General features: G+C 41.3%; 1 protein-coding gene across 1 annotated transcript in view; it reads left to right on the top strand.

The window, feature by feature from the left end:
* The window catches only part of bckdhb (branched chain keto acid dehydrogenase E1 subunit beta), a 58,279-nt gene extending 50,026 nt beyond the window's left edge, over positions 1 to 8,253 (top strand). The window contains exons 10-11 of the mRNA XM_069656196.1: positions 5,191 to 5,341; positions 7,783 to 8,253. Coding sequence (XP_069512297.1) covers positions 5,191 to 5,331 — 141 coding nt within the window. The 3' untranslated portion in view covers positions 5,332 to 5,341; positions 7,783 to 8,253. The remainder of the gene's footprint in view (positions 1 to 5,190; positions 5,342 to 7,782) is intronic.
* Positions 8,254 to 12,521: the final 4,268 nt, after the last annotated feature.

Below are 12,521 nucleotides of genomic sequence, written 5' to 3'. Positions count from 1 at the left end.
AAAGGACAGTGTTTATACAAGAGGGCTTCTTTATAAGGTTGGATGTTGGGTAAGGGGTTATGGAGGTTATATAATGGTGGTCTACAGCTCCCTAACGCCTGATTCACTCATTAGCCATTTTCTGACCTTCATGTACCTGCATGGTCATGTGCTTCACTAAAATCACAATGATCGATGACAGTTCATCTGTGGAGTTCAATGTCAGTGTTTCCATATGCTGAATGTCTCACATACACTATGAAAATATTTTGTCTGAATTTCAAAGCCTTGAGGTAAATCTAAATGTGACACGAGACTGAGAGTGTAACGACAAGCAGCTCAGTGAGGGTTCATCACCAAACAGATTGTCATAAATCAGACCCCCATTTCTTTTACTGTTTATAGAAGCGCTTTTTCAAACAATCTAATCAATGTATTTGCATTCAGTTATTTCCTCTATATACTTACAGTACATTTTTCATAGTAAGTGGTGCAGTCCACATTGTGGATTTATATTGCCCTCCCTTACAAAATGGATAAGAAGCCAAGCATGGATGTAATCAATGTACATTTCTTTGTATTTTCTTATATGGTTATACATATAGATACTTATTTTCTGTAAAACTAATTAAGTAGAAAATTAAGTCTCTTTTAAACAGCTTTCGTGGTAAAAAAAAAAAAAAAAGACTTGTATACACTTAAATTAGTTTGTGTTTTTCCTTCTTTAGTCCGGTCAACAAAACTGAACACTTAAACTTATCAAGACTTAATTTGAAAAATCCGGTAGATGTGTTTAATATCATTCATGGTAGCCTGACTTGAATCTTGCTTTACACGTGGGATTTGTTCTTTGGAAACGTAGATTAGAATATACAATATGAAAACACATGTTCTTTATGTCGTCTTTCTATGCCTGTTATTTGTTTGTAGAGACCCCTCACCTGGCCTTAACCCATCTGGCCCATGTAGCCATTTAACACAAGCTGTTAATTGAAAGAAAAAAAAATGTCACTGCATATTCATAGTATCCCCTGTAGGTTTGACTGTACCTGACTGTAAGCAGTAGTTTTTTGGACAGTGCAGACTCAGCTGATCAGGGAGAGCTCTACATAGTCAGACTTCAAATACATCAAAGATGCACTTAGTCAACCTCAGCTGCAGTAAAGCTTGGCTGTGCTATGAGCTGACACTCACTGGATTAAAGTGTACATGCTTGGTATATTTTTTGCCATTTTGCATGTTTATGTAGGTTTTTTGTAGATATTAAGAATAATATTAGCTGATTATTTCTTTAGGATGTAGAATGAAGGCTGTAAGTGATGGATGAAGTGTAATTTGAATTTAACATCATTTGGAGACCTTCCTTTGACAAGTTTAGAATCGCTTCAGCCTGTTCTCAGTTGAAATCAAGCTATTTGGAGGCCAGGCTGATATAGCAGTTGATATTGGCACTTTCCAACCCTAGTCTGACTCTAACCCCCAATCTTTGGGTGTTTCTGACAAACTCTGATTTTTTTGTGACAGGAGACACAATATCATCACTGTAACTCTAAGCTCCCACTGTGAAGTATTTTTAAATCCTACACCACTGCAGGATGCAAGCGTTTTCATACTGCTGTTGACATATTTTTATTCTGACATTTAAGTTTATTACATATAATGATGCACTTCCCAAAAGATAAACACTGATTTGAATGAAATCTGAGTTGTGTGGCCATTCTTCGTCCAGCTGTGGTGGCAGCCAGTCAGACTACTGTACTTTGCTCCCACTTCCAGTAAATGTATTTAGAGGAGATTACAGATGTGACCTAGACAAAAGGGCAAACTCCCTTTGCACTGTCTGACTGGTTGTCTGTAGTTTGGTGGAGAAAGGTCTTGAGATTGTAATATTGATGGACATGGATTATCACCTTGTCACTTTGTTCCATATGGGGGTTAGGGTTAAAAAGAAAAGCAGCATCAGGCTGTCAAACAATACTGTAAAAAAAGAGCTTTTCAGTCAAGGCTGCACAGAAGCAAATTTATGGAACATGACCAAACCTCATGGATGTAATGTTGTGTGGGCCTCCCACCTGCCTGTTGATTCACAGTGGATGACACCTACATCGAGCCTTGCTCCAGGCCCAGTCTGTTCAAGTACGCTCCTGTTCAACTTCAACATGCCCAAGTTTCTGTTTTCAGTAGATAAGACTGCACTTTGACCGAGAACACCACATAACCTTTGTAAACTGTGTTCCAGTTATGACATGCATTAATGATGTTTAAATGATCTTTAAAACAAGACTGAACTGTTCTGGTGAGCTCATGGGTTTAGAATCAGTCTCTAATTTAAATGCACTTCTGAAGATCATGTCCCAAAAGAACCTAAGAAAAAGTCGTAAAAGTGTAGCCTGCTTGAGGCTATGTTAGCAGTAACACAGAACATGTCCTTAGTTTACTGTAGCACAAATCTTCAAAGCCATGAGTTTTCAAAGAATGAGCTTTACACAATCCAGAACCACTGGCACGTTTTCTCTACTCATACACTTTTTTAATGCAACACTGGCTTTAAATGCACTCTTTAGAGCCTAAGGATATGGACATTTGTCAGCACATGAACAGAGAAAATACTGGAGGCTTTCACGTCAACAGTCGTACTGCGCCGTTGTCAGGATCTGCCACAGCCTGTTCCACAAATCAGTCTGAGGTTGTTTCTCAGGTCCACAAGGAAGGCAGGAAGGGAGCAGTGAAGAGGAAGGAAGGGTTTGTAGAACTAGTTGTCTCTATTCAGCGTACATTAAGTTAAGCTAATCACGGTTCATTAGCTGGGTGGAGCAAACTGCAAGTCCAATGGTGCAGGCAGATTGCTCTTCACGCTGAATAGAGCCCAAAACAGCACATCAGGTGGAACCCCCCTCTGATTCTTGGTGTTTCATTTACTTACTTGCACTGAAATTAGAGTCATCCTTTAACTGCTTCTTTTTGCTGGCTTTTTGTGCAGAAGAATCAATTTTGAAGATCTCACCGATGGCTGATTTTATCAGCCTAATAAGGTCCACTATTGGTGCAAAAGGATTGTTGTGGCTTGTATCATCCCATCAACTTAAGCTGCTGCTCCACTGAAAGTATTTTCAACTAGGACCAGGAACCTTTAAAGGAACTCACTGCATTTCCACTGCAGAGACCAGGTCTAAAGTCCCTGCTTGAGGCATAAATCTCTCCAAAAGTACAGTAACTTTGGGACTGGGACATTTTGCGCTGAAGGTTTTTGAGTGGTAAAATACTCGCACAATCTGCAGCCACAAACTAGTATGTTTGTTTTTTGTTCATCATGTTTCAACCCATCACTGGAGCCACAGAAGAAAGTGCATCTTCAGACTGCCGTGGAAATTAAGACAACAGTGGGCTGATGAGTTTTAAAGTTCTTAGTAAAGTACTTCCTGAGAGCAAAAGCTCTGAGAACTTTGAGTGGAAGCGTGACTCAACACTTACACATCCCAGATTTCCATGTTCATCTAAAACCTCCATCATACATACATGTGCCTGGATTTGAATTAAACACAAGATAATTGTGCCCTCATTGCCAACTGCCTATTATACCACATGGCCATTAATGACCACCACAACCCAAACAGCATTGCCACCTTCGACAGACCCAGGCTGGTATCTTATTCATGCTTACAACGTTGCTCTGGGGACTGTCAATGTCTGATGTCTGATTTAGTTCACCACCATGGTCCAGACTGAAATATCACAATAGCCATTTGATGGGTTGTCATAATCAGGACAACATATGTATTCCTCCTATACTTTGGAATGCTTTCCTCATACATCAATCAGACTCAGCTGTCCTTAGAGTAATTTGCCAATTAGCAAATGCTAGCTTGCCAACAAGCAAACTATGACCATGAACATGGTGAACATTATACCTACAACCCATCAGCAATTTAGGTTTGTCATTGTGAGCATGTTCGAATGCGAACATAAGCATTCAGCTCAGAGCATCACTGTGCCTGAACACAGCGTTGGAGAGGTGCTAGCGTGGCTTTTGTTTCTATTCCTTCTCCTCATTAATTGCTTCTTGCATCCAAACTACATCATTCTAGACTCGGCTTCCTACTTGGCAATCATTTGAATTGACAACCCAAGAAGTGTCGCCAGGCTGCAAAGGTTTTCCCCGTAACAACTTTTCAAGCAGACAGCGAGACAAACTTGTTTGTCTCTCTCCATGTTTCTCTCTCTCTCTCTCTCTCTGTCTCTCTCTCTCTCTCTCTCTCTGTCTCTCTCTCCCTCTGTTTGTGTTTTTACAGGCTGTAAAAGTACCAAAGCACAAAAGGCTTCTCATCAAGTCTTGAAACCAGATGGTTTGTAAGAAATGAAAAACATAGTGGGAAACATACAAGTCCTGCCATGCTAAATGGCAAAAAGCAGCCAATTGGTGAGTTGGTTACGTGGGATAACATGGGTCGAAATGCTAAGAGCGCCACAACTAACAGGTGAAAATCTGCTCTGTGTCTTTGCCAGAGACAAACTGTGCTCGCACAAACAGGCAACACAAAAAGAGGGTGCTGTGCAACTTCCTCTGAGTCGACTAGTATGCTTTTATTTTGGTTGCTTGAGTTGTTTGCAGTTCAGTTGAAACTGAAAGAGGGTACTTCAGGTCTGTTCCTGCAAATGTGTGTGCACGCGTCCCAGTGTGTTCATTTAACTCATCAGGGGGTTTGTCCCATTTGGAGTGTTTTGGCCAACTTCATTCTGTTTTGTCTCCATGGGAAGAGGTCAAAAGCCAATATAGAGACACGAGTCATGGCTTGTTTTGCACTCTGGCCAAATTGCCTGCACTGGCCTTCTCTGAGGAGCCTGAATGAATCATTTTGGCTTTTAGCATATAAATCGAATAGGGCAATACAATGAAATCAAGATGTCAAGTTGTTCCAAGTTCTTACAAAACCCTTTATGTGTGTTTTTCCAGTCAAAAACTTCAAAAACGTAGGTTAAATTGGGGACAAGCCCTACCATTATGTCTGAAATGAACAGTCAAGACAGGCCATGCAACAGTTCCATGCTTTCTGTCAGTGTTAACCTAAAGTATCAAACACCTCAGGGTAAGTGCCTTCGCAGTCTGAACATGTTAAATTGGCTCTCCTGCCTGATTGCATGATGTTTAATGTCTGACAGCATTCAGCCCATAATGAAAGTATTTGTCCTCTTCTGTGTTGTTGTTTCTTGCAGGAGGAGTGCTTCCTTAACCTGGAGGCTCCCATCAGTAGGGTCTGTGGTTACGACACCCCCTTCCCTCACATCTTTGAGCCTTTCTACATCCCAGACAAGTGGAAGTGCTTTGAAGCGATCAAGAAGATGATCAACTTCTAAACCCCGTCAGGTGAGAAAGATCTGACAGTTTCCTTTGAGTTAAATTGCTGAGGAGACATTATGTCGTTTTAAACACTTAGTGCATATTAGAACCTGCCAACTATTACCCTATAATCTGCAATATATATTCCAGTAATGTTGTTATCAAGACATGAAAAGTACGACCTGCCACCAGGAATAAATATCCATCCATCATGGGGGAAAAATGTAATTGCTTTGTGTATTTTATTTTCCTCCACACTCTTCTACTTATCTTGCTTATACTCCACTAGACATATAGTTTATTCTTATCCAGACATTCCGGCAAGTTCCAGAGACCCATTCAGATGTTGTATGACATACATCTGAAATGTAGCTCTAGTATCCAGGAGGGGCCGTATTTTGTTTCCCGGCCAGCAAATCACATCCAAAGTTCTCTCAAGACACTTTACAAACAGAGCAGGTCTAGACCGTACTCTTTGTTATATTATTTAGAGAGAGACCCAACGTAATCACCATGACACGCAACATTTTATTCATTGGCTAGGAAAACTTCCTTTTAACAGGCAGAAACCTCGAGCAGAACCAGACTCATGTTGAACAGCCATCTGCCTCGACTGGATGGGCCGAAAGTGGGATAGAAGCAGATGCAGGAAAGAGACAGGCAAAGAGAGCAACAACAACATGTGTTCTTGTTACATGAACAACAACAGACACATACTTATGGTTACAATGCCAATAATTATGGTACAAATGTGTGTAAAATTAGCAAGAACAGCATTGTAATGATGAAAGGCTGATAATAATAGTTGTAGCAGTTGGAGTCGAGGAGGTCCACAGCAGCAGGTGGTCTGCAGCAACGATCCCCAGGAACCGACAAGACAAGGGAGCTCAAAAACTCCCAGGAAGATATATGGTTAGTTAAGCTAATGGGACAAGAAGCTACATAGTTAATAAGATGCATTAATTAATATAACATAAATGCATACAGAGAAAGTGGGGGAGAGAGAGGGAGAGACAGGAGCTCAGTGTGTCAGATCCTCCGGCAGTCTAAGCCTATTGCAGCATAACTATGTGGTGGTCCAAGCCACACCTAGCCCCAACTATAAGCTTTATCAAAACATTTGTACCAGTTAACAACAGTACCTTGTTTGGAACTTTACTCTCTCTGTGAAAAGTTCCCAACTTCCCATATTTCAACATTGTTTTTGATTAACTTTTTGTTGGAGAAGGCTGTCAAGAGTGCCTCACCCTTCGATTCCACAGGATCCGTCTCCGGCACGTTCCGTGTGCGCCGCGACCTCCGGAATCGATCGCGCCCATTCAAGTCAATAATAGTGATTCCACAGCACGCGCCCCTGTCCTTCTCCTATCTATTTTTGACGGAGGCCGCTTCACACACGCGTCAAGCTGAACAGAACAGATCGTTCCAAACAGGAAGTAACACACGAAAGCAGCATACTGCATCCGTTCATTTCAAAATAAAACACCATGTTCAAACTGGTACAGACTCCCGTTTTTTTCCGTTTATTTTAAGATCAACACACTGAAATCTCGAAAAAAGAACACTTTTAATTTAGTACTGTAGTCCTCGATGGTAGAAGAACAAAAATCACAGAATGATTTCCAAATGAGCAGATAATCAACCTCGGATGTGCAAACTGAACTGTAGTTTGTGTGTTGCTCTGCTAACATTGATGTTATTGCGTAATTTCTCAATTCTCGCGCGAAACGTAGTTCTCGCGCGGTCTTGTGATCTCGCGAATGCAGACGTAACGCGCCAGAGACCGATTCTGTGGGATCGAGGGGTCAGAGAAAGCGCACTGGTCCTCAAATACTCTCTACCACTTTTTCCTTTTGTTTTGAAGAGGCCTCATGAACAAATAGCTTCATAGCAGCTTCTGTAACATTTTGACACGGCACTAATCAGTACAAAGATGTGTTTGTGTTTACTCCACCTATGTGTGGACATGCTTCCAATGTGAAGCTTGACTGATGATTCTAAAGCATCTGTTTTGGGTGTATTCACACCTGTATTTAGATCCAACTTGTAATCAGACCACCCAATCCAGATTTTAGTGCCAAGTGTTAACAGGGCCTAAATGTCACTGATATGCCCCATTAAGTTGTGCAACCTCATACTGCTACCTCACCCTGTAGGTATGTTATTGTCTTTCATTGGTTGCAGAAGTTTTGAATAATCCTCTGATATTGGACCGTCAGTCTGCCAGACTCTGTCGTAATCCCTTTTTAATTGTCGGTGTCATCTTGAGTTACAGCCATGAGAACGTTGGCCTTGATTAATAAACTGGAGGAGGCCATTAATGAAATATTTAATTGAATCTGAACGCATCACCTCTTACGCTCACTGCTCGCCTTCTCCATGCAGCTCTGCTTTTTCTCCTCATCAGTCATCCGTCCTGGGTCGCCAAGTTATCCCCTTTAACTCACTGAACCTCTCTCCTCTTCCAGTGCTATCTTCTGGTCACCACGAGCCCCAAACACTCTTCACTTCTCTTTTCCTCGTAATTCATCCAATCCGTGGAGGGCAGCCAGGAAAAGACACTTTGTTGACCATCCAATCGGGAAGCAGCACCCAGATGGGCTCCATGTCCCTCTGTGTCCTCTGCTAAATGACTGTTACAATACCTCTGGATCAGAAGCCTCATTCTTCTACAAAACAACTTGATCCACTCTGTTTGCTAAAACTCTAATTTTGCATCAACATATTTCATACCACTTAATTTCCTCTTTGGTGAGAGTTACTGTAGGGATTATAAGGTTGCATCTGTGACTGTATGGTTCTTTGTGCTATTATTTTTGACTGTGTTCAGCTCTGCTCTAATCTTTATTTAGTTTGACATGAACTGACCCTTGTTGTACTAATATAATGGATCTGTGGTTTTTATGGAAAATAAACTAATCAGAATTGGTGAAAACAAATGATTTGGTGATTTGTTTTGCTTTGAACCTGTTGGAACTTGACTGTGCCTTTTTGGCAGCAAAAAGCAAACAAGTTGTCTCACATGGTTACCTCGATGGGAAGTCATGGGATGAAGAGAAACACACCAGTTTTAGACAGTTGCTCACTCTGTTAACCCTTAATGCAAACATTCTTTTTATTTTCATCTACAAATGCTAATTACGAAAAATATTCATTTAATTTTTCTTTATGGTCAATGTGAAACATTTGTGCTCACATAGTTTTAAGAACTTTCCACATACTGTGTTTCAGGGGAAAATTGTCTCTCCTTGTAAAACTTTTATCCGTCTCCAACCGTCTAAAACTTCTCTGCGAGAGTCATGGGATCAATCAGGGCCATTGTTAGAACTCTGTGTCCTTCTGCCGAGCGTGTCTGAGGAATCATGAATCATAGGTAAATTATTACCGTTACAGGAATGAAAACTGCAGAAGTGGAAGTTCTGGCCGGGCGTCCATTAGGAGACGCTGGTGAGAAACGAAGGCGTCTTCAACTGCCCTGACATCCTGACAGCTGGTGTGTGAAATAAAAAGACAAATATGTTCAGAAAATCAAGAGTGGCCTGTTGGTTTATCCAATTTATATTTTTTGTAAAAGATTGATATTTGCTGGAATGTAGGGCTGGGGAAAAGCAAAAGCAAGTACCTTAAAGAGGCTTTTGTATTTTATATTAGATCATTTTATGTTAAAATGTTACAAAAAAAACAAAGCCAAACACCACTGTTGTCTGGTGTAATGCCTTAAAGGGTTATCATGGCAAGCATTAGCAAGCTGTTGCTTTATTACACATCAAGCCGATTCAAACCATCATTAGCATTAATTTACAGATTCATCCTCCATCAAAGTGTTTCAATCACAGGGAAATGTTTGTCTTGTAAGCTCCTAAATGCTCCCCGGTATTTACCAGTTAGTCCCTTACTTTGTCTGTCGTCCATTTAATGTATCATACACACAGTTCATCAGAGCTTCTTTGTTTAAAACATGTGTTGATGAAAACTAAGAAGAAAAAAACACAAATTTGAGCTGAAAGACACTAAAACGCTGCGTAGAGCTGAGAAGGGAAGTTCAATGTTTTCACTCTGTCATTACAAACATGCTACACACACAGAGGCCCAAAACACACACATGCACAAACAGGACTCTATGGACATGCATTAATGGAGAGAGATGTCAGAGTGAGGGGGCTGCACGTGGACATGCGTCTCGAGCAGTGTGGGATTTGGTGCCTTGCTGAAGGGCAGTAGCCAGGACATGCCACCTCTCCAGCTGCCAGTCCCAATTCCCTGTTTTTGCTCTGTACCAGGACTTGAACCATTCCCCAAGCCAAGTCCCTACAGACTGATCTACCGTCTCCCCCAGAGGGGCTGAGTTGGTGATACATTTCTGTGTCACTATGACACCACTTTCACTTTACACATAGTCATGGATCTATTGTTAATTTAAAGAATTCATAAGTGCAGCTTTAAAACTTTTAATATAGCTGACCGGCATCAAATGACAATTGCATCCAAATGAGTTTCATTTGAATGTTTAATCTGTGAATCACAAAATCCTGGAGGCACTTTCAGTTAATATCAGGTGTTGTTTAATTATTCACGGTCTGTGGAGCAGCTGCAGTTCTCTTTTGATTTAATCATGACTGCAGAGTTTTTCCGAGCTGAAAGAAAAGATTCCAAGTTTGACTGAATGGAATGATTCAGTGGAATTTAGCTGTACAATATTAAAGCAACTTATTGACATTTCCAGCTGGATTTCCTCTTGTTAAGAAACAGCACATCTACCCACACAAACTGCAGCCAGGCCGTTCCTTTAGGGTCTCTTGTACTTCTGAGCCACACACTGACTGCACACAGAATCACACAAGCATGTGGAAACTGCTTCTTTCTGTAACGTAAACAAAAAAAGGACTTATTTATTCCATATTGTGGTATTGCATATTTTCCCCATGTGACAGTTATTTTCTGTTCTCTGTTCAGCCGACAATCCACAAACAAGCATCATGCTCGTGTTGATGTGTTTTAGACAGCCTCTCATTGCTGGGCCTCTCTGTGTACAGGATTGCTGCCTTATGGTCATTTACTCCTCGTGCAGTTTGAGGCCTGTGGGGTTCAAATCATCAGCTCGCTAATGAAATGTTTACAGTGGAGGCATAAGACAGACCCGCTAGACCAGATGGCCTCGCGCCTCAAGGTCTTTGCTTTTATTTTGTGTTTCGAGTACTGAAGTCAACCCATCAGGGGAGTTTAGGAGAAAGGAGAGAACGACTTCAAAGTGTTACAAATCAGTTAACCGGCTGATATTTCCCCGTGGCGCTATTTGTAAAATGCTGGACGTCAGAGCGAGGATGGCTTGGTTTTTAATCAAATAGACCCAAAGTTTTAATGTAACACACACACAATTACAAACATTACACAGTTTATACTTCTCATTACTTCTTTGTGTTTTTTTTTATTTCCAAAGTAAAGAGATTAAGATGTGTGCTTTAATGCTGCTTTCAATGTGTCGCTTTGTAAAATATCTGCCTGATGTTTTTGGGTATCTAAGTAATATGTTTAATAAAACCAGTTGGCTGCATGTATTTTGAATTGTGGCCTGTTAAAACAAATACACTTGGAATGGTTTTGATAGATCTGATTGGACTGCTGTGTCTCACTGTAACAATGACCAGACCCTCTCTGCAGCACATACGCAGCCTATCACCATGTGAGTGTTCAAAGGGAGACGTTTGTCTTCTTGGATTGGCTCAAAGCTGGAATGTAGCAGATGCGTGCCTCTGCGCCAAATGCTTTCTCTCTGTTTCTCATAGTGGTAAGTGAACAATATGTTTGACTCCCTCTCACCTTGCCCGTGTGACAACTGTCATAATGTTTGGTCACTTTGCCGCACCCAGAATCAGTTGTCGCAAGTGAAGAAAGAGCCAAGATTCAGACGGTTCACCCAATGTAAAAAAAAAAATTGAAACAATGCCACTAATCAGCGAGTATCTGCTAAATCCTTGTAAAGTTTCAGATAGGATTCTCAGCACTCTCCACCACAAACCCCGCTCGAAATGCAAAGATAAAATCACGTCTGTCATTTTGGTCTGGGTGAAAGCAGGGCCTTTAACCACGGCGGTGAGGCGGCCCCTCTTTTGGGCGGGGTGGCAAAGATGACCTCTGCTTGGTAGGAAGGCCATAATAGCATCTATGCTCTGACAGTGTGTCATTACACACTATATTTACATGAAACGCAGAAACCCAGGGTGGCAGGTCACGACGTGAAGCTGCGGGGGGTGAGGATCCTCTGGTGCATGTCGAACCGAACAACCAGAGATTACTGATGATTATAGAACCGCTCGGCCTGTAATGTGGCCTGCTGTGCATTTTAATGGTTGTCAGGGCATGTTTTACAGCATCATTACACGTTCATTGAACTGCTATGATTGAATTTAACCATTTGATATTTTATTTAGATTGTTAATTATAATAGTTACACCCTGGGATAGTGTGTCCTGTGGCTTAAGAAATAATTCTGATGTTGATAAATCAATGATATCTGTACATTTCAGCTCAGCATCACTGCGGATTGTTTGCCCTCTTTCTATAATTGAATTAGAAACTCATTTCTGAAACATGTTCTTTTTCACTGATAAGAAAAACACGACTGGCAGAACAGCAAATGAGCAGCAGACCGTATCACACCCACAGCTTTTGACTGTTCCACATTTACATTAACAAATCTGTGTTCAACACACCTGCAGTAATTACTGCTGCCACCGGCTTTGTCAGTCATTAAAAAAAGGCTTGCGGCAGTATCCAGATGCAGCAGGTCATCCTAAGTTCAAAATGTTAATTATGCTATGTGTTTGCTTGAAAGAGATTTATACATTACTAAACTAAAAGAGGCTCCACCACACAAACTAGTTCTTGCATGGACACTTAAAGGTTGGAAATGTGATTGTTATCCAATGTTGGCTAGTCCCTTCTGTTGGGGTGAGAGGAAAATACAGCTGTTTGTACAAAGAAACAACCTCTTCCACTCATTTAGTAACAGGTAGCTAGTCGTACACGGTACTCCATCCTCTGTCCCTCTTCCATGTTCTCGCTCATGAGGAAGCTACACCATCACCCCCTTCCAGGTAGGTGCATGTGTGGGTGCATATGTCTGAATTGGTTCACCCTATCTTTTTTCGGCCAGGCCCCAGAGTAAAAAGTCTGCGTGTAGCGGGAGAGCCGATGTGTGAACACGGGT

Source organism: Semicossyphus pulcher, unplaced genomic scaffold (assembly GCF_022749685.1).
Source record: "Semicossyphus pulcher isolate SPU_LCO1_2020_fin unplaced genomic scaffold, fSemPul1.0.p SCAF_9, whole genome shotgun sequence".
NCBI lineage: Eukaryota > Metazoa > Chordata > Actinopteri > Labriformes > Labridae > Semicossyphus > Semicossyphus pulcher.
The sequence above is the reverse complement of the archived record's forward strand: the minus strand, read 5'-3'. Positions and strand labels throughout refer to the sequence as shown.